This window comes from Eublepharis macularius, chromosome 10 (assembly GCF_028583425.1).
Source record: "Eublepharis macularius isolate TG4126 chromosome 10, MPM_Emac_v1.0, whole genome shotgun sequence".
Taxonomy (NCBI): domain Eukaryota; kingdom Metazoa; phylum Chordata; class Lepidosauria; order Squamata; family Eublepharidae; genus Eublepharis; species Eublepharis macularius.
Genome location: NC_072799.1, coordinates 84,683,140 through 84,709,937, shown reverse-complemented (window position 1 = coordinate 84,709,937; position 26,798 = coordinate 84,683,140). Strand labels below are relative to the sequence as shown.

General features: G+C 43.8%; 1 protein-coding gene across 2 annotated transcripts in view; it reads right to left on the bottom strand.

The window, feature by feature from the left end:
- The window catches only part of SGCZ (sarcoglycan zeta), a 392,529-nt gene that overhangs the window by 98,543 nt on the left and 267,188 nt on the right, over positions 1 to 26,798 (bottom strand). For both annotated transcript variants that reach the window (XM_054990569.1, XM_054990570.1), the window contains exon 3: positions 16,459 to 16,546. In XM_054990569.1, the coding sequence (XP_054846544.1) occupies positions 16,459 to 16,546 (88 nt within the window). The remainder of the gene's footprint in view (positions 1 to 16,458; positions 16,547 to 26,798) is intronic.

Below are 26,798 nucleotides of genomic sequence, written 5' to 3'. Positions count from 1 at the left end.
GAGGTTCAACGTGGCCAAGTGCAAAGTAATGGACATTGGGGCCCAAAATCCCAAACATAAATACACAATGATGAGGTCTAAACTGGCAGAGACTGACCAAGAGAGAGATCTTGGAGTCGTGGTGGATAACTCACTGAAAATGTCGATACAGTGTGCGATGGCAATAAAAAAGGTCAATGCTATGCTGGGAATTTTTAGGAAGGGAATTGAAAACAAATCAGCTAGTATCATAATGCCTCTGTATAAATCAATGGTATGGCCTCATTTGGAATACTGTGTACAATTCTGGTCACCACACCTCAAAAAAGATATTATAGCACTGGAAAAAGTGCAGAAAAGGGCAACTAGAATGATTAAAGGGATGGAACACTTCCCCTATGAAGAAAGGTTAAAGCTCTTGGGGCTCTTTAGCTTGGAGAAACGACGACTGAGGGGGGACATGATAGAGGTTTACAAGATTAAGCATGGGGTAGAGGAGGTAGAGAAAGAGGTTCATCAATGGCTATTAGCCACAAGTTATAGATGGAACTAGGGCAGTGATGCTCGTATTCTTGGTGTTTTTTTGGGGGGGGGGGCAATCAGTGGGAGGGCTCCTAGTATCCCTTCCCCACTGGCAGACCTCCTGAGGACACCTGGTTTTTGGCCACTGTGTGACACAGACTGTTGGACTGGATGGGCCATTGGCCTGATCCAACATGGCTTCTTTGATGTTCTTATGTTCTTAGTATAAGCTTCTATCATGTCCCCACTAGTTTGTCCCTTGCTTACTGCTTTGGCCAGATCAAGTTGCCCTGGAGCATAGCTGCTTCCTCAAAGGTTCAAGAATCAAAGCATCCTTAATCTGAAACCGTCAAGGTACTCTGAGAGATGAGGTTGTATTATTCAGTATCAAGGCCTGGCCAAGCTACTTCAATTTCTCATTGGGGAAAAAACAAGGAAATGTTCTCAGGAGGCATTACGCCACTCACCCGTCAACGGCACTCAGCCACAGTGTCTGCTTGTTGTTCATCTTTTTTTCCTCTCACTGCACTGCTTACTGATTGACTGCTCTATTAGTTACTCTAAAAAATTGCCAGGTGTTAAATTAAACTTACTTGAACGTAATCCCTGGAACCTTGCTTTATTTTCCCCATCTTCTTAAAAATAGGCATGGAGTTTGACCTGCTGCTGTCCTCAGAGACCTTACCTGTCATCCCCGAGTTCTCAAAAATAATTGCTAATGGTGCCAATCCCGTTCCTGCTTACTGCTTTAACATTGTAAGTTGAATTTCACTACAGGTCCCGTAGTTTTGAAACATACCCACATGAAGCATTCTTTAACCTCTCCTTTCCCAATTCCATCCATTTGACTTTTCTAGTTTTTGCTAAAAGTAATTACAATTACAAATTACAATTCAGTACCTTGCTTGACAAAATGTCAATGGGGAAAATAATCGAGCATTTCTTTAATTCCACTTTTCAAAAATAGTCTCGCGAATACCAAAATTAAATACCATTCTATAACTGGAGATCCACATAGAGTAAGCTGGTAAATTACCGTGGCCGCACAGTAAGATCTAACTGTCTGTCTGGCCCTTTTCACACTACTTACCTGCTCCTGGAACGTAGCGAAACATCGTGCAAAAAATGCGGAAGATAGCATCTTCTTGCGAGAGTTTTGCACGATGTCACACAAATCTCTCACGAGAAGATGCTATCTTCCACTTTTTTGCACGATGTTTTGCTACGTTCCGGGAGCAGGTAAGTAGTGTGAAAAGGGGCTCTGTCTGTCTGTCACTATTCATACAGCTATCACCTTAAGCAGAAATTAAAATGGGAAAAACCTTACTTAATATTATTTCTCCGATATTTAATTATTGCTCCTAAATATTTCACAACAGAAAGGGTAACAGAATCATTTATATCCAATAATATCCATGTCACCTGGGATGTCATATTAGGTAATTCCATATTTTTAAGTAGAGAGGTAATTAAGCTATTCCTCAACTCATTAAAAATGGGACACTCTATAATCATGTGTTCAATGCAATTTATCAAACCCAAACTGGTTCTTGGTTCACACGGGTTCTGTTGCCTGCTTAATTCTGGTTCCCCTCTTCTTTCCCTGAGAGCTGGCCCTCTGACCAGCCCTCTGACCAGGCAAGTGACTCTGACCTCTGAGGACTCCAAGGAAGAGCCGGAGGAGCCAGGGCTGGGGCACCAGGGGGATCAGTGGGGTCATAGAGGCCTCATGTTGCTGAGGCATCTGCTGACCATCCTCTGGCAATGCCAGAAGCTGTCCTGCAAAAGCATGAAAGTGAGCCTCTACTGCTGGCCCCTGAGATAACCAGTAGACAGGACATGAACCAGGGCCCACGGCCCCCCAGACTTTCTTCTGCTCCCCAGGATTGGGGAGTCCTTTTTCAGATTGCCCAGTAGCTGCTTTCCTCCCCATATGGTAAATTATAAGGGTCCATCCCTACAGCGAGTTAACCCGCTAGCAGAGCAATTTATCCAATTCTTGGGGAAAGGATTAAGCATTAAGGATCCTCTCCTTCTGCTCCAATCAAATATGAAACCCCCTGAAAGTGCATCTCAGTTGAACAAAATACCATCAGTAGACCATTTCTTGTTCAGCTTGGCCCTTCCAGGGCGAGATCTACCTAGGCTCTGAAGTAGAATGGTGTATAGTGCCCTCCTGAGCATGTGTGCGCATGTGCGTATGTGCATGTGAGTGTGAGTGTGTGAAAGACAGAGAGAGAAAGAGGAAGAGAGGGAGGGGAGAGGGAGAGGGAGTAGGAGGAGAGAGACATATTACTTACTGGTACTGAGCATCAGTACGTTTTATCAAGGCTCTGTCAAGTCTGGAGGGGGGAACTGGTAGAGATTAGTGCAACTTTATAAATGAGTACTGGCACTTAACACCCCCCCCCCCCCAATTTAGACTGATAATTGACGGGGAGAGAAAAAGGCTGTTTTCACACTGCTTACTGGCCACGGAACATCTCGCTGAGCTCCCAAAATGACAGCATCTTCCTGGCACAATTTCGTGCCAAATCGTGCCAGGAAGATGCTGTCGTTCCAGGAGCTCAGCACGATGTTTCGTGGCCGGTAAGCAGTGTGAAAACGGCCAAAGATGCTGGCTTAAATAAATCTGTTTTGTTGATGGTCAGGTGTGCACACACACAAAAAAAATCTGGATCTGGGTTTCAGGGATTTTATTTAAAAAAAATGGGATCCCTGAAATCTGGGTCAGATTCTCTGATCCAGGTTAGAAAATCCTGGATTTAACAGGCCATTATTCCCTATGGAGAATAATCTCTGGGGGGCTTGGGGGCATTTTTAAGCAATATCCACTCCTGACTGTCCACTAAAGACCCACTTAATTTCAGGATTGGACCTGGGGGTCCAAGTCTATGTTCCACTAAGCAAGCTGCCCCAGCCACATTCCAAAGTTTCCTACGGAGGAAACATTTCCAAGATTTTTAAACTCTTGCTCCCCCCCTCTCCACACCATGAATTGGGATTTTCTGGTTAGCCATAACTCCCCAGCAAAGTGATTGATGTAGAACCAGTGAATATTAATATCAAGTTAGAGAATATCAATGTCAAACTAGAGAATCCAATAGAGAATTCCTTTACTGACACAATGGGGTGAGGGATGAGGCTTGCTGAGCCCTGGAGTCTAAAAGGCAGGGGTAGCTTGAAGGAATTATTTTGGAGCTTGGATGGTGAGAAGGGGCAGAATGGGATGGGAATCCACTCTGCCTGCTGTCCCCTCCCTCACTCCATCAGCCTTGCTCTGCTCTACTGCATGGCGCAGAGCTTGACTCCATTTCCACCATTATCCTCTAACCACCATTACCCTCTCACTGCTGTTGCTGCTCTGCCTCTGTTGCAACTGCCTGCAGTGGCTGCCTACAGCTGGATAACCCAGCCCACAGAGTCCGTCTGGGGTTTGCCCTGGGGGGACTGCCGTGGCTGGATTATGCCACATCAGCATATATCCAGATTTTTTTTCTGGCTCCCAGATCCAGATCACACACTCCTAGTTGATGGTGTAGCTTCCCTCCAGCAAAACAAGAAGCTTTCTGCTGCTGTAAGGAGCCTCGTCTGCTTAAGAAAAGCTCCACCATCAGTGGAATAGAGTCATACAATCCTAAGTCTAATGATGAATGCAGGTGAAGAAACTCCATACAGTTTTAGTAGTGCTCCCTACTTGTCCATCCCTGCTCATTTTTTGCCCCTATGCTCAGTGATATATAACTCAGAGCGGGACCACAAGTGACGCCTGACACAGGTTGGACACTTGCCAGCTTCCCTCAAGTTTTGATGGGAAATGTAGGCAGCTTGGCGGAATGTTGGACAAGTGACAGTTGAAAAGTCCATTGGACAGTAGTCAGAGAGTCAAGCTGCAAGACCAGGATGCCTACATTTTCCATCAAAACTTGAGGGAAGCTGACTAGTGTCCAACCTGTGTCAGGCGTCACTTGTGGTCCCGCTCTCAGATATATTCCAAAGCTTGAGTTTTGTCTTCCAGAGAATCATGTGCGCATACAATAAATATCTTTTCCCAGTGACTTTGCTATTACCTTAACATCCTATGGAGTTAGTTGTCAATGAAGATTCAGCTTAAAGCTGAAGTCAGAAGGACAGGAAAATGGCATTGCCTTTTTTCAATATAAGGCTAGTTAATAAAATGACATTCAATTTACTTGCCCTTTCTAGTGACCTTCTCAGCCAGGTTCCATGTAGGATACAGTTTTTCCAAAAATTACTGCGGTATCTGAATGTCAGAAGTGGAGAAGAGGAAAAGGAAAAATAAAATAAAATAATAATTTAATGTTCTGTCAGAGATTTTTGTTACAGGGCCAGATGCCGCAGATAATTTAACTGTGCTTAGTATCTAGCAGCAGCCTTGTGAATCCCATGACAGACACACGGCAACTGACTGCACAGGGAAGAGTTTGCAGTTAATATATCTGAAGCAAGCAATTTAACTAGGTGTCTTTTGAATAGATACACCAAACTGTGCAAAACAGGTTTGATACGGCCTGAAGAAGGGTTCTTTGTGAGATCTCAGTGATTGGAAAAGTAAAGTATTTATTCTCATTTAGCATCTCTAGCAACAACTTACTATCTGCCATGACCATTGTACACTGTCAGGATCCCTAGCTGAACTGGCTTGACCCAAGTGGTGACTGGCTTTACCCTGGGCATGTAAGAAGGGGCTGTGAGAACTAAGCACTGATGTAACCCTTCCTGCCCTCCCTCTCATGATCTGTCCAGGTTCACAGAATCAGCACTGCTCCCAGATGGCCATCTAGCCTCCAAAAAAGGAGACCCCACCACCTCCCGAGGAAGTCTGTTCCACCAAGGGACCGCTCTAACTGTCAGGGAGTTCTTCCTAATGTTTAACCAAAAACTCTTTTAATTTCAACCCATTGATTCTGGTCCGACCTTCTGGGGCAGCAGAAAACAATTTCATGCCATCCTCTATATGGCAGCCCTTCAAGTACTTGAAGATGGTTATCATATCACCTCTCAGTCATCTCCTCTCCAGATTAAACATACCCAGCTCCTTCAACATTTCATAACAGGACTTGGTCTCCAGACCCCTCACCATCTTCATTGCCCTCTGGACACACTCCAGCTTGTCTATACCCTTCTTGAATTATTGTGCCCCAAACTGAACACAATACTCTAGGTGAGGTCTAACCAGAGTACAGTAGAGCAATACCATCACTTTGCATGATCTGCTAATACAGCCCAAAATTGCATTCGCCTTTTTAGCAAAATATTCCTGATGCATTGCATATGATCACATCCAGAACACTTCTTTTGCAAAAAATATTTGAGTCCAGCAGCACCTCGGAGACCAACAAGATTTTACATGCATAAGCTTTCAAGAGTCAAATCTCTCTTCGTTTGATTGCAGACAAACATGACTATCCATCTGAAACTTTCTTTTGCAGTGTTTTATCTATCCAGAAGAATGAACGAACTGAAGAAACTCAAAGCTGTAATAAACCTCCCCTGGACAACATGGAAAATCTCCAGTGCATTGAATCCAGGTGAGTCTGAACTCCAAATTTCAGGGAGAAATTCAGATGGGAATTTCAGAAGCCTCCTTTAGTTTCCCCTGCCAATCCTTTCTAATCAACCTCATTTGCAGATTGACCATGTGAGCAACAGCGTGTCTGCATACACATTAAATGATATTCTGAATATAACTTGGGAAGTACTTCTTTATTGAATACCATGGTCTAGCATTTCACTGGTCGAAGGATGTAATGGAAAACGTGATATGCACAGCATTAGAATTCTTCTACCAGCTTCACGTTAAGCACGAAGCCACGAAATGATCAATGCCTTGCTCCAGAGCACATTGTTATGCTACTCAACTCCTCGGTGCCCATTCTGCTCAGTCACTGAAACTAAACTCTGCATTATTGTGACTTTTATAACAGACCTATAAACTAAAGTCAGGCTTTCATTACACAAAATGAAGGCTTCTTAACATACTTTCTAGTGCTTTCTAGTGCTAACACATACACAAACGTATCACTTCCTTCTCTAGAATAGACAGTCATTTCCCTCTGTCCCTGTAGCACGACTCCAGGGAAAGACAAAAAGAGAAGCTGCCCCTGTAACGTCCACAGTGATAACATCTGGACAGTGATGGCTAGACGGCAAGAAGCAACAGAGTTTTGCTGTTTAAAAAAGTACTAAAGCTCAGACTTCACTTTGTATCACTGAAATAATGGGTAGCCTATGCCTCAAAACAACAGACCACTTTTTACTGAAATGGATGTTACTTCCTCATTATGAATGGGGGGAAAGAATGGTAACCAAAAACTGTAGAAAGTAGACACAGTGTTTGACTAGTTACCTGCTCAGTCCTTACCTATCTATGAGCTAAGCTACAAATAACACCAGACACATGTTTTTTGATGTATCAGGGATGCAATTTTACCTGGGAAATGTAGTTGAAAACAGCATTATGTCCCTAGCACGGGGAGGCAAGGGAGGGGAAGAGCTTGTCAAAGACAGTTTTCAAAGACATAGCTGCACGGGATAGCTCAGGGAGAGGAACTTTAAAATTGTTTTCTTGCAATCTGAAGAGAGAGATGAACTACCAGCTTTTCCCTTCCCCTATCTCCCTGCGCTAGGGACAGGGTCCTGTATTCCTCTCTTCATTGAGATTGCAAGAAAACAATTTTAAATTCCCTCTCCATCAGCAATCCCACACGGCTCTATCTTTGAAAGCTGTCTTTAAAAACTACAGTTCCCAGGAAAAATTGCATCCCTGGCATGTTAAAAAACATGTCCCCTATGTATCAGCCCAAATTTTATTTCACCACGTCTCCAGGAAGCTCAAGACTCCTTTTAACATACTTGTTAATCAGATGGGATAGAGTAGTACAGTGATCCGATGTGGACTTCCCTTTACAAAAGCCCAGCTGTTTCAGACCTAAAATTCTCTGCTGTGACACCCAAGAGATGAGCTTAGATAATACGTGCTTAGAATACAACTTGCCCATTATGAAAAGAAGACTAATCGGCCTATAGTTAGAGGACATTGTTTGGTCACCTTTTTTGTAGATTGGAACCACAATTGCTTTCCGCCAAGCATCAGGAATGATGTCAGTCGTATCTATCATTGTAATCAGAGATGCAAGAGGGGCTGCCCACCAATCAAAATCTAACTTTAAAATTGCAGGGAGAATTATATCAGGACCCGATGCCTTCCCTAATTTCAGTTGACCAATCAATTCCTTTATTTTAATCAGGGGATGGGGCTTTCTGGAATGTTTTCTAAGAAAAAAAATCAAGGGGATCAACAGAGGAAATCTGATCTTGGTGGAATGGAAGCTCAAGACAACATCATGGTTCTCAACTCCTCCAATTTATCTTCACAACCACTGTCAGGTTCTGCCTTGGGCATTGCCCTGTGAGGCAAAGGCATGCCTGAATTTGGACCAGGAGTGCCATCAGGGATTATGCGGGCTCCCGCTCTGTGGAAGGAAGGGGGTATACCTCACCCTCACACCCTCTCAATCCACTCACAGGCCCGCTCAACCTAACAGAGTCCTAGCTGCCTTCCATGACAGCTGGCCCCTTCCCTCCTCCAGACTTACTCTTCCATCGCCCTTCATCTTCCTTCCGCTCAGTTTCTTTCTTTTTCTCTTTCTCTCTCTCTCCTAAACTCCTCCACAACCCACCCACCCCTGTGGGTGGACTTCCCTTTTATCCCTTCACCCATTCCCTGCTCCACCTGTCAGCCACGCCCCCTCCTGCACTCTAACCATGACCCTGGCTGACTCAGGCAGCCACACCTGGGTTTGCTCTGCTGGCTGCTTGGAGCAGGCACACCTGTGCCTCCTTGGCTGGCTGCCAAGCTTTTCCTGTAGAGTGCCTCAGGCAGCCCCACCTTGGGTTGTTTTGCTCCCAGCTTTGCCTGGACCAGGCTACTGCCTTCTAGCTGGCCTGCAGGCTGGGGCATGGCTCTGTGCTGCTTTGGCCGCCTCTCCTTCTTGGCTGGTAAGGCTGCTGGCCAACTGCCCTTGCTTCCTGTGCCTCCTCCCTCAGGTCTACTCCCCTCCTGGGGGTCCTCACTCTCCCTGCCTGGCCCCCTGGCCTCCCACCGGAGGGTGGGGCTAGCTGGCTTCCACCTGCCTTGTCTGACTCTCTGAGGTGTGGGTGCTTCTCTGCCCTCCTGTGGCTGGGATGCTTCCTTCCTCCCTTCAGTTATTGGTTTGTTCTGGTCCTGGGTGCCCATTGGGGTGGCTGGGTGGGTGTCCCCCAACTGCCTCCCATTCCCTCCTCCTGCTAAGTCTGGGAGCTGAGCCTCAGATCCCGGACAATCACCTTGGGAGGTAGGGTAAGTAGAAAATGCTGGACCCAAGGTAAGGATGCCAGGTCCCCCAGGGACCAAACTGCAGGATGGGCAGAGGGGGAAATGACATTGTTTTCTGGCACAATGTGGAAGCTACAATTCACGTCACTGGAAAATGACATCGTTTTCTGGCACAATGTGGAAACTACAAGTCGCGTCAAGGGATAATTCAGTAAAAATTGATCCCAAACATTTGAAAGCATTTTTTAGCAAATAGCTTCCATGTCCAGCACAAGCATTTTTTAGCAAATAGCTCCCATGTCCTGCACAATGATGAAGCACATGCTTTGCACATGTGCCTCCCTCCCCAGATACCTTTCCCACCTGACAACCAGGTGAACAGAGGGAAGGGGCAAGAGCTGGGGGCAAGTGATCTCCCACCCCCTGCAGGGGGATGGCAACCCTAACCTAAAGGTGCCAAGTGAATTCCATGACTTACTGGGTATTTTGTATCAGGATCCCCTCAGGTCTAGATGAACAAATAGGGCATAGAGGCTAAGGCCCTCCTCTGATGTTGCCTCCTTGCACTGGTATTCACAAGTTTGGCGAAGAGGGTTCTGAAGTCATAGCTAACTTATGGTGACTCCTGGTGGGGTTTTCATAGCAAGAGACTAGGGAGTGTGAAATGTAACCATTTTCTGTTCATGAGTTATTCTTGTCCATCCTTTGGTCGGCCAGGATATCTATCTTGGATTATGCATACTTGGAGATGAATGCTGTCTTTCACATTAAACCTTTTGAAACCAAAAAGACCTTGTCTTCTTGCAGAAGGGAGTGAGGCAGACTATCAATTCTGGAGTAGCATAGTCTGACAGAGGTGGTTTGCCATTGCCTGCCTCTGCAAACTCTTGTCTTCGCTGGAGGTTTCCCATCCAATTACTAACCAAGGCCAGCCCTGCTTCACTTCTGAGATCTAATGAGATCAGGCTCACCTGGTCTATCCAGGTCAGGGCAAAATCCTGCCCTCAAGTAGTAGCTGACTTATGACCCTTGGAAGGATTTTCAGGGCAAGAGACTAACAGAAATGGTTTGTCATTTCCTGGATCTGCAACCATGGTCTTTTTTGGAGGTCTCCCATCCAATGACTAACCAAGGCCGACCCTGCTTAGCGTTTGAGATCTGATGGGATCAGGCTCATCTGGTCTATCCAGGCCAGGGTATTCAGAAGTTTACTCGCTTTGAATGTGGAGGTTCCCTTGAATCCCCACTGGTGGCACTATCCTCAATGAGACTGTGGCCTGCCTGTCTCAATATAAGATCACTACCATGCTTACCATTACCTTGTCAAGCTTTCGCCAAAACTTGAAAGACAGAAAAGTGAAATGGTTTGTAATCATGAAGTGACAAGACATGTCTTGCAATCTGCACTAACTGCATAGGCTAATTAAATCGTTCACATGTGTTTGCAGTCATGGTTAACCCAAGAACCTATGTTTCTATATAGGGCATTTGAAATATTTATAGTATTAAGCTGGAATACCATATCAAGCATGTCAGAGTGGGCCCTCATAAGCATGTCTCCATTTATAAAGCAGATGTACAAGATGACATGTCCACAGCTGGTATTTAAGATCACTTCCCTGCATTGAATGCAGCTGAGCAGCAGAGGAAACCTTAAAAAGTGCTGAAGCTAGAGGTTATCATAATAACTTGGTGAGAAGCAGCTTGAAGAGTGTTCCTGAAATGCACTGGCAAGAGCATCTTAAGTAGTATTTTATCAAATGTAACTGGGAATACGAGGAAGAAAGGATGAATTCAGGCCAGAGAAGGTCAAAACACAAGCTACTGACCAAATTCGCATGGCCTGAACTAAATCTAAACCAGGGCTCATTTTGATGGGGAACACGCAGGAACGTAGTTCTGGCAGTTCCCCAAAGAGGTCACATGTCAGGTGGCCCCACCCACCTGACTCTCGGACATTTTGAGCCTGTTTCTGCCTGAATTGGGGCCAAAATGGTCCGGATCGGGCCTCCCATGTGTGGTGGATCTCTCTCCCACTCAGCAGCAGCCCGATCCTGACCATTTTGGGCCCCTTTTTGGCCATTTTCAACCCCTTTTTGCCATTTTGGGCCCAATTTCAGCCCTGGATGGTCAGGATTGGGTCCAAAACAGCCAGGATAGGTGATGTCAAGGGGTGTGGCATATGCAAATCAGTTATGCTAATGACACACTTCTGGTGATGTCAAGGGGTGTGGCATATGCTAATGAGTGATGCTAATAAGTTATGCTAATGAGTTCCTTCAGCTCTTTTTCTACGAAATGACCCGTGATCTAAACTGATTCACTCATGCACTTAGATTCACTCATCCAATTGGTCAAAGATTTATGACATGACTTAATGATTCACAGCCAAACGTGAATGATTCCTATGAAAATCATGGTACTTAAAATGATCTGAAGTTCTTCTGTGGAATCCATTCTATGACACTTATTTAAGGTGCAATTCCAGGAAGAGGCGCATTTCATAATCGCAAGTTAATACTAGATCATGGACATGGAATGCCAAACCATAGGCTCACAGGCTCTCCTCCTCCTCCTCCTCCTCCTCCCCCCTCTCCTGTGCATTCCAGTTCCCTCTTTTACAGGAAACCATAGTTATTATATCTAAACCAGCAAACCATGTATGCGCTTTCCCTCTAAATCAGATCCAGAAACCCTGTGGTCTCACCACAAAACAGGACATCAGAGAGAGAGCACATGAGAGGAGGAAAGATGGGGAGTACAGAGAATAAAGGCCTGAAGCTTGCTCACAGCTGTGCATTGAACCACTGAATAATGCACTTGTATGAATGAATCAGCCCTGAGAAACAACTGTATGATGGAGCAGGAGGAAAGACTGAATCAGACACACTAATGTGCTCCAAGAGAAAGCATGCAAGGAGGATTACTTCTGTGCACAACTTTATATTTAAAAAAGAGAGCAGCAATCTTAGAAGAGTTCTGATAATTGTCATCCAACTATGCAGTCAATTAGTAACAGACAAGTGGGGCATCTTGTGCGGGGGGCGGGGGGGGCGGGGGGGCGGGGCGGGAATCTCAATTTTCCCTCCCTCACCACATCCTCTTTCTCATCCCTGGCTATCCCTCTTTGCTTGCTTCCTTCTTTCCACCCACCTCTGTCTGGCCCCCTGTTTGTTCCCAGGGCCTCACCTTTCCCCTTCACCTCCTGGCAGTCTCTCCCTTATGGCCCCGTTGCCTGGTGCTGGCTGGGCTGGGCCCAGTTGCATAGTGGGGAATCTTCAAGGACTTGAAAAGGATACTGTCATGTATGCCAGCATACCTGCCAATACTGTGTTACGCATTTTGTGCTGATCATAACTGTTATATTCTGTGTACTGCATATATCATCATCATCATCATCATCATCATCATCATTTCGATTTATAAACCGCCCCTCCTCAGGGGCTCTGGGCAGTGAACAAACAGTTAAAATCAATAAAAACAAGAAAACAATTCTAAAATCAACATACAATAAACAATAATAAAATAAATCAACCAAATACATTAAGGAGCAATGGTGGGGAGAACCCCCCCACCCCAAAGATGGGAGGCCAACATGGCACTGCCCCCTTCAACAACTGAACGCCTGGCAGAACAGCTCTGTCTTACAGGCCCGGCAGAACAATAATATGTCCCGCTGGGCCCAGGTCTCCATTGACAGAGCGTTCCACCAGGCTGGGGCCAGGAGTGAAAAGGCCCTGGCCCTGGTTGAAGCAAGGCAGGCTTCCTTAGGGCCGGGGACCACCAGTAAACATTTATCCGCTGATCAAAGCGGACTCTGGGGAACATACAGGGAGAGCTGGTCCCGAAGATATGCCGGTCCCAACCCGGCTTATCATCTGAGGGTGTCTTAACTGCTAACATAAAATGTAGGAGAGCCAGTGGGGCCTCTCCATTATCTGTTGAAAATATTTACTTTCACATTTCCAGCAAGTGTCCTTGAAGGTGAGCTGCTAGCAGCGAACGTTGCATCTTTCCCCAGAGACTGGGATACTTTCACTTTGTGTTCCATCTAGCCTAAACTAATTAGTTCCCATGTAACTTCTTTGGAGTTTCGCGCCAGAATGTCAACGGACTGAAGGACGGGAAGTTTCCCTATCATTAGTAATGCTTTTGTTTCAATTGTCATTTCTGCCAATTGCCACCATTGTGTGAACATCCTGAACTGTATGGATCTCAATAAAGTTGCTTCAACTGGAGCACCTGTGTGTTAACTGTGGAGAGCTTGAGGGACCCAACTGCCAGGGACCGACAGATATTTCACCTTACCCTGTATCCCTTTCCCCAGGCTATTTCCCCTTACTCTCCTCCTGGTAGCCTCCATATGTTTATCTTTCCCTACGTCCTTCTATCTTACAACCCCCTACACAACTTACCTTTTATCTTCATCTGTATTTCTTAATCCACTTGGTTTATATACTGCCTTTATTCACAAATCAGCTTACATGGTTCTCCTTGCCTCTGTGTTATCCTCACAACAACCCTGAGAGGTAGGTTAGGCTGAGTATGTGTTACTGGATCAAAGTCACCCAGTGAGCTTCCACAGCAAAATAGTGGTTTGAACCTGAAACTTTAACCACTACACTACACTAGCTCTTTGTGGTGCAAGAGGCTGCTGTTAAAAGTAGCAAGCAGCTGGATCTGAGTGAGTCATGCAAGTCATGTGATATCAAGTCCCCTGGTGGTTGCTGCTGGCCCCAATGAGTCCTCCTTCAAAGTCCAAAACAGGCCTGGAAAGTCCTGCCTTTTACTGACAGCAACCAAACCTGGAATATTGACTAAACTGTTATTGTTGCTTAGCAACAACTACTGAGGGCATCTGGTTAAAGCTATGGCACTCCTTTTATCATTTGGGGTTTTTTAAAAACTCCCCATATAATTTTTGATTGGTTTTTTTTTTTTTTAGCAAACCTAGGGCATTTTGTAGGAAGATCTTTCTTGTCAGTGCATGGCTCCAATCTCTGGCTTTAATTATCCATAGATCAGGGCTATGTGGCTACTAAGTTTATAAGATATTAAATAAACATTGTTTGACATAGAGCACAGGGGATTCAAAAGTATACCATGAGGTATAAGGGTTGGTGAGAATGATATGATGGTATATTACATACATATGCATAGGTATCCCATCAAAGTTAATTAGTAGGCTCCAATTAGTGCAAAATGCTGCAGCTTGACTGTTATCAAGAGCAAGCAGGAGCATGAACATCACTACCATTCTACAGTCGCTCCATTGGCTACCCATCAGTTACCGTGCTCAGTTCAAGGTATTAGTTATTACATACAAAGTTCTTCACGGCTTTAGTCCGGCATACCTACGGGACCGCCTCCCTCCCTATGTTCCTCCATGGCAGCTTCGCTCATCTGAACAGGGTCCCCTGCAGGTGCCAGGCTGCACACGGGTGAAGTCAGCAGCAGCCCGTACAAGGGCTTTATCTGTGGTGGCCCCTATCCTGTGGAATGACCTGCCTGAGGAAGTCAGAAGAGCCCCCACTCTCCTGGCTTTCTGTAAATGATGTAAAACCGAACTATTCAAAAAGGCTTTTTATTCAAATGGGAGGGCTATATTGTAGTAAAAAGCCTTTACGCTAATGAGGTAGGGACCATAGACTTCATCACTATATTGCCTTACATATTATCTGATGCTTTAAATATGTACTCCTATGTACCACCAGTGCTCCATGTTGTCTAATGTTAGTCCTAGAATTGATTATGTTCTGCTTCAGTATTTTTTCTACTCTGTATTGGGTTCTTGATAATACTGTCTTTTAAACTTGTATCTATTTACCCTAAGGCATTGTTTATGGAAATGTCCTTGATACTGTATTGAAATGTACTTGATACTGATTATACTAATCTCATACTGTGTAATCCACCTTGAATCTCAGCGAGAAAAATGGACTATAAATGACATAAATAAATAAATAATTTTTGAGGAAATACAGAAGATTATATGACTTTTGATGGAGGATGAAATATTTTTTAAAAACATTTTGAAAATCCCTTTCAATTAACATCCTAGCATGGAGAGAAAAGTTCTATCCCAGCCCACTCCTTGCTGTGTTAGTTTTCTAGCTGAAGATAATGGCTAGGATCAACAAAGGATTTCTGACTAAAGAGGGTCAATTTATCACCTTCCCCCTCTCACTGCAGCCTAAAGCAGAATAAATGGGAATGGAGGAAGCAAAAACGATGCAAACTGTGGGAGGAAATCCTTCTATCCGTAGAAACACTTCATTGAGTCCAGGTCAATATTTTTATATACAGAAGCGTTTGAACAGAGGAACCTCTTTCTGCAATTTGCTGTGGTACTAGCTAAGAATGTTATCATTTTATCTTGACATCATTCTGCTGTGTGTATAACAACAAGGCCCCTTGAGTCGTCTTTCTAAATGATCAGGACAAAGAAAGCAAATACTGGAATCGAGAAATCATTCAAATCAGTTTTCCATTGGGGAACCTTGATTTGACAAGTAATTTTCTTAGCTCTCTCCAATATTCCCCTCCCCACATCATTGTTTGGATGAGAGAATGGGCATTTGTCTTTAGAGAGCACTAACAGCTTTTCTTTGGCCACAGTTTATGCAAGGATAAACACTTCAGTGAATATGAAATGCTGTTCGTTTCAATATCAGAAAAGCATCCTTGGATCCCATGAAACCATGTAATCTAAAATAAATGGCAATATTTTTTCAAAAGCTTCCCTTCCCCTCCACTATCTATCAGAATAATATCCAGGCATGCATCTGTCTGGATTAGGGTCGCTAGGAGCCTGGAAACTAGCAGGAAGGCTTGGGGCAAGGTCATGGGGACACACGTGTGACAACAGTGTCGTCACTACATTGTGTCTGGGTACAACCTGGAAATGACAAAGGGTGGCTCTAGAAATCACTGGAAATTTCTGTTGTAAAACCATGGCTAGGTAAACCATGGCCAGGTAACTCTAGGTAAAACCATAGAGTTTCTGGAGATTCCTAGAGCTACCCTTTGTCACTTCTGGGTTGTAGCCAGCAATGTCAGCAATGTTGCTGTTTGTTATTTTATTTTTCTCCCATCACCGCTCTGAGTGACGGCAGGCAAGCAGTTTTGCTGGTGGGAGGCCTGGCAGGCATAATCTGTATATATTTATATATCCTGTCATAAACATATATATGCACACATGTTTACATACAAGATATACCATCTGCTTATAGTAATATGTTAAAATACTGTGAGATAAACATGGAAATGATTTTCTTAGATGTTGTTCCACTTTTTAAACATTCCCCATATTCAAAGATTTAAAAGAGTTTTGTAAATAAAAGAGGTTAATTTGCCTGATGGAAAATGATGACATATTAGAAATTTTTTAAAAATCTTTTTTAATCGAATAAAGTGTTTTTTTGAAAGAAATGATCCTTTTAGTTAAATTACAATTGCAGAAGTGGATTCTGCTGAAATTACTACTTACTTTGAGCCATGATATTCAAAATATACTGAACTGGGGAATTGTTTCCCTATTGAGTCAATGAATTTGAGGAAAATAATATCTCCAGCTTTAAAGTTATTCACAAAAACTACATTAGAGAATAAAGACTTACCTACAGTCAGCTGTCCTGTTAACTGTCCCATGTGATTTCTTGCATTCACTGTAACATTCCTGTCAGACTGTAAGACCAGAGCGCTATCCTGGGAAAGATGTATAAGACAAGGAAATGAGAGGGGGGAAAATACTGAGGCAGAGACATGTTATAATTTCTATCAACACAAAAGCATGTCGGCAAGGTCTGGTCAAAACAGTACACTCTCACTTGATAGGAGCTATAATCATAGGAAATTTGAGATGTAGATATTCGAGGCCTGAGCTACTCTGAAGCTGTTAATTTGGAAGCTGCTCCATCCTGGGTTAGTGCAAGAAACGTTCAGAGTGACATTATAATTCGGTGCCAGATATTTGATGCTATGGCGTGCACAGCCCCCCCCCCCACCTTGAAAGCCTTTAATTTGTTTTTAAATCTGCTACCAGAGCTGCTGTTTCTGGCATATTTCTGACACAAAGGTAATGCTGCTGTTAGAGAATGGTCATTAAGGCGTAAGAAGTGTGTAGGAGAGACTAGCAATGGTTACAGCTGTCTGATCACTGAGCATCTGGTTGCAAAGGGAAGGGGGCATCATACTCTCCACAGCAGAATGTGGCTGAAGAAAAACAATCTGGAACGGGTACCTGCAGCTGAAAATGTAAGTCTATCTGAAATAAAATAAAGTTGGCTGGATGGCATGCTTCACTGGGAATTTTAGGTGAATGGTGGAAAACTCCACCAGGCGTATTGTATTAATTCTTGGCATGCTGCAGTTAAATTTACATTTTATTGCAATTCAGTTGCCACATTTTGATTGCTGTGCCAGCTTGCTCTCACATTTTGATTGCTTCACTGTATTTGTTGGTAGAAAAGCGTCATGTGTGTGTTTAATACCCACAAAATATTTAGTAGATGGCCCACCCTCTTGTGAACTAGTGGTTCTGCAGAAACATGTGTCTCGTGCGTCTTATAAGCTGACCAGATATTTTCTTCTGACTCCATGTTTTATCAGTAAAGGTGAACTATTTTGCAAGAAAAACCACATTAATTCAGAGATGACAATTTGGGATACCAGAAGAAGGACATCTACCCAATGCCGTGTTCAGGGCTGCTGAGAGAAGGGCCGAGGGATACAAAATTCCACAGGCAGTTGATTTGCCAGCCTCCAGGTTTGTCCCCAGAGATTTAATCTACAAACTACAGAGATCAATTTCCCTGGATAAAATGGCTCCTTTGGAGGGTGGAATCTATGGCATTACACCCAGCTGAAGTCCATCTCCTCCCCAAATACCACCACCCCTTATCCCCAAATCTCCAGGAATTTCCCAACTTGGAGTTGGGAACCATATCTAGTGGTCCAAGAAGCCAGACAGTCCATTTCTCTCATTTTGTCCTCATAAAAAATAAGGGAGTAGCCATCATGATGCCTGTTGACCTGGCCAAATATTTTAAATTTTTGGGCTTTTGTACCAGCTGGAAGCCTCTCTAGGAATCAAAAATCATTGACTTTAACTTTTTGCATGACTGCATGACTTAACATTATAGCACATGCTATTTAGTCATAAACCTGTGGGCTGGCTCCCTTTTTGTACATGGGACAGATCCTTATTACTGACTCCCAGGGCTTTTTTTCAGGGGGAACGCGGGGGAACGAAGTTCTGGAACCTCTTGAAAATGGTCACATGGCTGGTGGCCCCGCCCCCTGATCTCCAGACAGAGGGGAGTGGAGATTGCCCCCCGCGCCGCTCAGTGGCACGGAGGGCAATCTTAACTCCCCTCTGTCTGGAGATCAGGGGGCGGGGCCACCAGCCATGTGACCATTTTCTCAGAGGACAACCCACAGAGTTCCACCACCTCTTTCCCCAGAAAAAAGCCCTGCTGACTCCATCTTGAAGCATGAGATAACATGAAAGAGAAGTAGCTCTCATGGAATCCAGGGAGTGAGTGAGTGAATGTGAGAGAAGGGGACCATAAACCATCTCATCTCTACTTACAGATGTGCACACACACACACTGTTCAGAGCAGATAAGAAGGAAGTAGAAACATGTATGGTATGTTAGATTTCAACACCCCCCACAACTGTGAAATTGTTAAACCTGTTGCAAGAGGTAGTCACACACTCAACTTTTGCCTCAACGTGAGAAACAATCTCAGTCTAGCCTGAAGGATGGCCCCCTACCTTGACACAGCTGATCTGGCCACCTGGATCCATGCCATGGTAACATCGAGATTTGATTACTGTAATGCATTGTACATGGGTCTCCCCTCTAAGCTAGCTCAGAGGCTTCGTGCAGAATGTTGCAGTACATATATTATCGGGAGCCAGGAGAAGCATAAATATTACTCCCGTTCTGCAGTCACTCCACAGGCTACCTGTCAGTTACCAGGCTCAGTTCAAGTTATTGACTATCACATACAAAACTCTTCATGGTCTTGGTACAGCACACTTACAGGATCACCTCTCTCGCGGAGTCCCACCATGGCAGCTTTGATCACCTGAACAGGGCTTTCTGCAGGTGCCACCTTGCACATGGGCAGAATCAACAGCTGCCCGGACATGTGCATTCTCTGTGGTGGCCCACACCTTTATGGACTGGCCTACCTGAAGAGGACAGAAAAGCTCCCACTCTCTTGAGTTTCCGCAAACAATGTAAAACCAAATTATTCAAGAGGACTTTTTTCTCAGACAGGAGGGGTATACTGTAACAAAGTGGTTTCAGAGGGATGCATCAGCAGAAGGATAGGGACAACAAATTTTACTACTATGTGCTATTGCAGGCGGCCTCATGCTTTTGGTATGGTCCTTCTAGGTAGTTCCATGCTGTTTAATGTTGATTAATGTATCAGCCTTAGAAATGCTTGTGCTCTGTTTTAGCATTTCCTCAACTCCATATTGGATTTCTGCTGGTTTTAAATCTTGGCAAATTTGCATTTATAAACTCTTTTACATTTTTTATTGAACTATCCTTGAAATTGACTGTACTAACTCACACTGTAACCCATCATGAGTCTCAGTGAGAAAGGGAGACTTTAAACAAACAAACAAACAAACAAACAAACAAACAAACAAACAAACAAACAAACAAACAAACAAACAAACAAACAAACAAACAAACAATTTCGTGTATATTCTAGAACCAACCTGATCCCACAGTAGAAAGGGAGAGGAAGGCTCCATATTGTGGGAGGATCTCTATGCTGATCATAAGCCTACTCAGATAGGGTTCCCATTCCCCTGGTGGAAGCAGGAGATCCCCCACTCCCACCTTTCGCCCCCAGCTACTGCTTACCTGGCCAGCAAGGGGAAATGTGGTGAACAGGTCTCTCAGGCATGCTCCCAGGGCCGGCATGATGTCACTGCAGCACCCCGTGTGCACTCCCATGCTTTGCAGCAGTCCAATTTGGGCCCCAAACAGGCCCTGTTTGGGACCCAAATCAGATTGCTGCGAAGACCGTACACACTCCCCTGCCTTGCATGATGACATTGCTTCCTGGAAGTGATGTCATTGAGTCAGTGCAAGGAGGAGCATTTTGGGAATGTGAAGAAGTTAAGTGCTGGGTCACCCCCCTCCCGCCGGGAGGGTACGGGGACCTGGCAAACCCTATACTCAGGCCTGATCAAAAACGTAAGGAGTTCTTGATAAATATTCTTGCAAATCATCTCAATGAGCATACACAGAAAGTCCAGAAGCTACATATCAGTTCCTCACTGATCTTCCCTTTCCCCTGGAGGAGGGAAAGAATGGAAGTGAACTTGCAAAAGTTCACAGAAGGGACTAACTGATAAAAAGTGCTTAGTAGGCCACCTGCCCACACATACTTCAATTCATAATTTTTGGCTTGACAGACAGGAACATCCTGGGAAAAGATCTCATGCTTGGTTGCAGTTTCTTAACCTAATTCAGGCAACCAGGTGAGTGGTTCTGTTTACTAGCATCTGCTGTGCCCTATTACTGTACTGTTTGTTTAGTCTGACCATTGGTATGGTATTTCAGCATTAATCTTCCTCAGGCTGGAATGACAGGTTATTAAAAAGTGCATGGACCACCCCATTCTCTGGGATTTCCGTTACTTATACAGAAGTTCCAGAACGGATTTCAAAGTATTATTAAACCTAGTCAGATAATCTCTTGATTCCCCAGCTATTTCACAACTGCTAAATTTGTTGGAAACACATTTTTAACACGTAATTCTTCAGTTTCTTTCTATGAACAGGCAGAGAGGAATGATAATTTCACATGAACCAAGAAATATATTTGGCTCACATGTGTAAGTAATATCACTGGGTCAAATCCAAAGAACCACAACTACAAGCAAAGCTCTGCTCGTGGACCAGATGGAGGGATGGAGGGATTGATTTGACTTATAGTCTGCTCTCCCTGTGAACGGTCTCAGAGAAGATAACATCAGTATTAAATTTACATTAAAATTTTACATTAAAGCCATAAACAGCATACAATAGCAAATAGCAAATAGAATAACTATGCAATCCTAGCAGTGCGATCCTAGCAATGCAATCCTCACACCTTCTAAATGCACTGAAGTCAGGGTTACAAGGATATAACTCTTCTCAGGACTGCCCTGCAATCAGGGCCAGTATCAGCATATACTGAAGCAGGGCAGCTGCTAGGACCCAGAGCTCCTGACAGGGAGGTGCCAGTGGAGGCCTGGTAGTTAGAGGACGGGACAGGGCTCCTGGGCACTCTCTGTCCAGGGCCCTCCAAAACCTGCAACCAGCCCTGCACAAGTCTGTAACATTCTCTGCTTCTACCTAATGTTCCCTGCTTCTAACTAAATAACACTGGGAAGACTGGGCTGTATGTTAAACAAAATGATGATCAATGACTAGATGTTGCTTTTATAGGTCTTGGTAGTCACCAACATGGAGCTTGCCTCACACAAGAAAAAGCTATTTTATCTGTTTACCTCAGATGATTTGTGTACAGGCAAGTCTGAAGACAGAGTAATCTAGTTTATAGGATGTCAAGTGTACGACGTGTGGTATGCTCTCTTTCTCTTTCCCTCTGCAGTCAACTTATTTAATGGTTTGTCAAACAGCTTGTCCTCCTGTAGCTTTGGCAGATGAGAGGCACATTTTGGCTTGTCCATCTTTCCAGATGCAGAGACATGCCTGTTCAAGAGACATTGTATTCAAAGCAATCATTTGGACTGAGAAGATATGAACATCACCAAGGGACTTGATAGAAACAAAAGCAGCTGCTAGGGATATTTTCCTAAGCACTGATTAGATTTTTCATGTCCCTTATGGACTGCTGGAGATCATTAGGCCCAACGACTGCTGCTCTGGCCAAAGAACTTATGGTAATAAATGACTGAATGGCTGAGGTATCAAAAATACTTCCTCAAAAGGGAAGTCCTCCCCCTTACCGCTATCTGACTTTTTAAAAGTCTTGCTCTACAAACTCTGCCCAAAGTCCTGAATTAGATTGCGTCTCATTGCTACCCACTTAGATTCTAGATATCTCATTCACAGCTAGAAATATGGAAACGCCTCTTGCCTCTCAGTTTCTGGAAACAATGAAATTAGATAGGTGTGTGGACTTTTGCAGATTAATCTACTACAGCAATACAGGAGTTGATATTCTGCCTTTTAAAAACTGTGTTGCAATGCTTCTGTCAATGACTGCTTATCAAATATTTGTTCTGAAGGAGAAGACCAGAGCAGCTCAGTCTACAGCAGTATGGAGCATTTTTGTGGGTGAGAGTAACAAAGAAAATGTCATCCCTGTTGAACAGAAAACAAAGGATTGGATCCAACGCAAGGACCGTGCAAGGTCTGCATATGGACCCTCAGTCTTCCCACCTCTTCCCTCCTCCCAGAAGTCATGTCAAAGCCAAGGAAAGTTTATTCCTGGGGTCACAGGACACATGTGGAGAAAAAGCCATATGAGTTGGGAGAAGGGTTGCCAGGCCAAGTGAGGGGGCTGCGGGGAGGGACATGGTAGTGGGTGGGTGAGTGTAATATTGTTGCTGTTGCTGTTAGGGAATTTCTGGAGATACCCTATTGGCATACTATTTCATTGAACCAGATTGTTCAATTTCTGCTCATAAATCTCTCACACACTTTCTGATCACCATTTACGCTGCCACATTGAGCTGTTGCAGTTTGAAGGTTATTAAGAGTTGCAATCAGCTAGTTTTTCTACACACACAGAAAGCTATTTGTGTTTCTTCCACTCTCAGCCCTTAGAGGGGGCAAAAGGGGCTGTGCATGAGGGGCGGAGCTAGGCTGGGCTCTTTCTGCCGCTCCGTCCTTCAGTGCCTCAGTGCGCCTCGTGCTTGGCCCACCCACCTCTCCCTATTTCAGTGCACGACTAGCCGGTTGCCATTTATCAGGGCCAGGTAGGAATTTTTTTCTCCTTTCCCTTACTGGCACTTGGGTTTGGAGTTTGTTGCCGACCTTGCACTGTTAGCAGGGGGGGGGGGTAATTGGTTCAGGTGGGTTGAGTTTACTATCCCTTAGGAGGTTAGGAGTTGGGGAAATTGAGTGGGCCAGTGACCACCCTTGGCATATCCCCATTGGTGGGGATTGGGGTCTGTCAGGAGCAGCTGTCTGCTGTACAGCCCAGTTGCGAGGGCAGATGCCCTGGTGGGGAACCCCTGAACAAGCTGGTCCTCCCCTGCAGCTTTACAGCCAGGTGGGGAAGCTTTAAGGGGGTGAAGCACTTAGCCAGGCCAGCTGGGCCCCAGCCATACCATGGATGGCTCACACCCGGGGCTGTCGGAGGTCACCCATACAGGTCAGGGTGGTGGTCCAGGAATGACCCCAGGGCCTGACCAGTACTGCTAGTTAGGCCCTTGCTGTTTTGACAAACATGTTGTGATAACTTAATAAAGCGGCCCTTTAATCCCAACACTTCTGTCTGCCTCTTCATTCCGATTTTGGGGGGGGGGGGCAATGACAGATCAGAAAGCAAACCACAAAATACAGTGCCATGCACAATAAAAACAAACCCCTTAGGCACACTAGTCCCAGGCTATTTAGAGCTTAAAAGCCAGCTGTTTGAATTAGGTCCAGAAACAAGCAAGCAGCCAAAGTAATTGCTGTAAAGCGGGTGAAACATTATCAATGTTACTAAGCTATCTGGCATTACTGAAGTATCTGAACTGTCTTCAAAGGTTGTCCTACAAAGAGCACATTAAGGTAATCTAAGGTAATCTAACCTGATTGCAATCACAACATGGGTGGCCTTAGCCAAATCCTGCCTCACAATGAAGAAATTCTGGTAAAAGAGGGGAGGGGACTTCATACAGGCAGGCAGACGCAGGCACACACAAACCATTAAAGTGATGTCTTTTATTTGTCTTTATTTATCCTGTAAAATTATTTAGACAGAGATGTTCCAAACAGTCTATGTTTTTGCTTATTGATCTAATAGATCCTCTCTGATTTCCACTTGACCTTATCTAAAAGAATCTAGTGCATAACTGGAAGGTGTTTAGAAGCGCTCTGGGGAGGGGGGAATTTATTTGACCACATTAGATCCTCCTTTATCTACTGGAAGCATACTTCTTTTTCTTTAGGGTAGATCTTAAGCACCTAGTCGACAAAGCAGCAAGTTCTGTGCTGGAATCTTTAAGAAATCTGTTTTAACTTTTATGAAAATAGAAATTAATTAGGGAGAAACATAGTCTAATATCTGTGTTGGGATGGTCAAGCAAAGTTGTATCATTAATTTCCTTATTTTCTCAAGGCACTTGACATTTGTCTAAGATCTTCAAAATTAAATGGGATGTTTCTTCTCCCAGCAAGCTCATTTAATAAGTTTGGAATTATATTTTGAGCACTATTGTGAGAACACATTTTAATATTACATTTACATTAAGTGAAATCATTTCCCTCAGGTTTTCAGTGTCTTTATTTATCACATACAATTATTTAGACAGAGATGTTCCAAACATGCTATGTTTTTGCTTATTGGAAACCCTTCCTTCCTCTGTCTAATTATGTAGGTAAATCAACATTAAAAGGTTTTCAGGATCAAAGTTCCCCTCTTCTTCCTTGATTCTATCCTTCAGAGTAAATTTTCTATGGTTAAGAGAATTATATGTATTAATCATAGTAATTGTGTTTGGAAAATGACTGAAAGTGTTATGTGTTAGATGGCAATGATAAAAATAAATATTGGAACGCTCTGAATTTGTTCTGGTCTTATGCTGTTCCTTTATCATGACATCCAGATAGCTAAAAGGAAAAGTATAACATTATTTCCATGTGTAGACTTCATAGGACAGCCAGTTTGGTTAAGAGCGACAGAACTCTAATCTGGAGAACCAGGTTTGATTCCCCACTCCTCCACTTGATGCTAGCTGGGTGACCTTGGGTCAGTCACAGCTTCTCAGAGTTCTCTCAGCCCCACCCACCTCACAGGGTGATTGTTGTGGGGATAATAATAACATACTTTGTAAACTGCTCTGAGTGGGTGTTAAGTTGTCCTGAAGGGTGGTACATCAATTGAATGTTATTATTGTTATTGTTGTTGTTGTTGTTGTTTTGTTGTTATTATATCAAGACCTAAAGTTTTCCTGGATTAAATTGCCATTCAGTAAATTGTCAACTAAAAGACCTGCATTTTTTTAACCATGTTTAATAGCAAACCTTGATTTATATGAGAAAGGTGGGTTGGACTGAGCCTGCTTTTTAGCTCAATTTCATCAAGTTCCCATTCTTACTAAATCCCGTCTCACATGGCTTTTGTTGATGCTGGTTCCATGATCCCCAGCATAGCATTTTTGGTGGTCAAAGGGGATTCCTATTCCTTTTATCAGTAGTAGAAAAGCTGGTTAGATTCATCCCAATGAGTCCATATTCACATTTAATACAGAGAATGATTTCACTAACAATTCAAAAACCGTTGGTCAGCAAAACACCTTCTATAATCAAGTTTATTTATTTATTTATTTGGAAAATTTATATGGAACATCTCCAGAGACTTACTTGAGGCAGCTTACAGCCAAAACAATAAAACACAACCATAAAAAATAAAAATTAAAAAGGCCAATGCCATCAAAACAAGCGAGAACATAATGGCACAACATACACATAGAGCAGCCTAAAATGATCTCATTAAAAAGTTCCTCATATCAGAAGCAGATCATAAAATGTTAGGAAGATTTTAAAAGGAGGGGCATGAAGGGGACTCATCACATCAGTACAGAGTATCAGCACCTTTGGGGTAGGGGAGAGGCTCTCCCAAGTTGGTAGAAATCCATACAACCTTATATACAAATATTTGCACTTCTTAAGAAAAACAAACAAAAAAGCACTGTAAAAAGCCTTCGTTAAAAACATGGGTTAAAAGGAATGTTTTGTGATGGCGCTTAAAATAAACAAATCCCCAAAGAGCCTTGTGGTGGCAACATTGTGAAGATGAGGCACCACTTCTAAAACCCCCAGTTGCTGGTCACCACCTGCCTCACCTCTGAAGGATGACACAAAGAGAGAAGGAATTCAGAAGAGGATCTAAGCTGGTAAGTTGGACAATACAGGTGGAGGTAGTCCTTCAAGTAGTTGGCATTCAACTTGTTGGCCTTCAAGTTTATTTATTTTCCAAATTTATACCACACCTTTCTGCCCTCATCAGGAACACCAAGGTGGTTAAGTGATTAAAAACAAACATTTAAAAAAACCCTTGGTTTTAAAAACTAAATCAAAACAAATTATTAAAAAAAACAAGTGAAACATACATATAAAAACTTCAAAAACAATTAAAACATAGGGCTGGATAAAGCAAAAAAGTCTTTACTCACTGGTAACATTGCTAACTCCAGGATGGAAAATTCCTGGAGATTTTGGCGGTGGAGTCTGTAGAGGGCAGGGTTTGGAGAGGGAAGGGACCTCAGCCCTAGAGGCCATCCTTCAAAGCAGCCATTTTCTCCATGGGAACTAATCTCTGTGGCCTGGAAATCCTGTTGTAATTATTGGACATCTCTAGCCTCCAACTGGAGTTTAGCAATTCTGCTCACTGCCAGAAGACAGTAGCAGAAGGGGACAGGTGAGTCTCTCTGGAGAGATAATTCCAGAGTTTTCGTGCTGTAACTGGGAAAGTCTCTCTTGGGTTGCCACCCACCTAATCTCAGATTGTTGAACAAGAGCCAAGCTACAAGAGTCAAATTACACGAGAAGGAGCACATGAAGGGAGTCACAATGTTAGCCAGGAAGCTGAGTTTTAAAAGAGATTGGAAGGCTTTGTCAATTTCCCCTCTCTACAGAGCCATTTGTTAATTTCCTCTTTGCCTCCCAAAGGCTCTGTCAGTTTCACCTCCCCTTCTAAGAGGCAAAGAGGAAATAAACCTTCTGAGCAGAGATCTCCCCTGCTCTGGAGAGAGGGGAAATTGT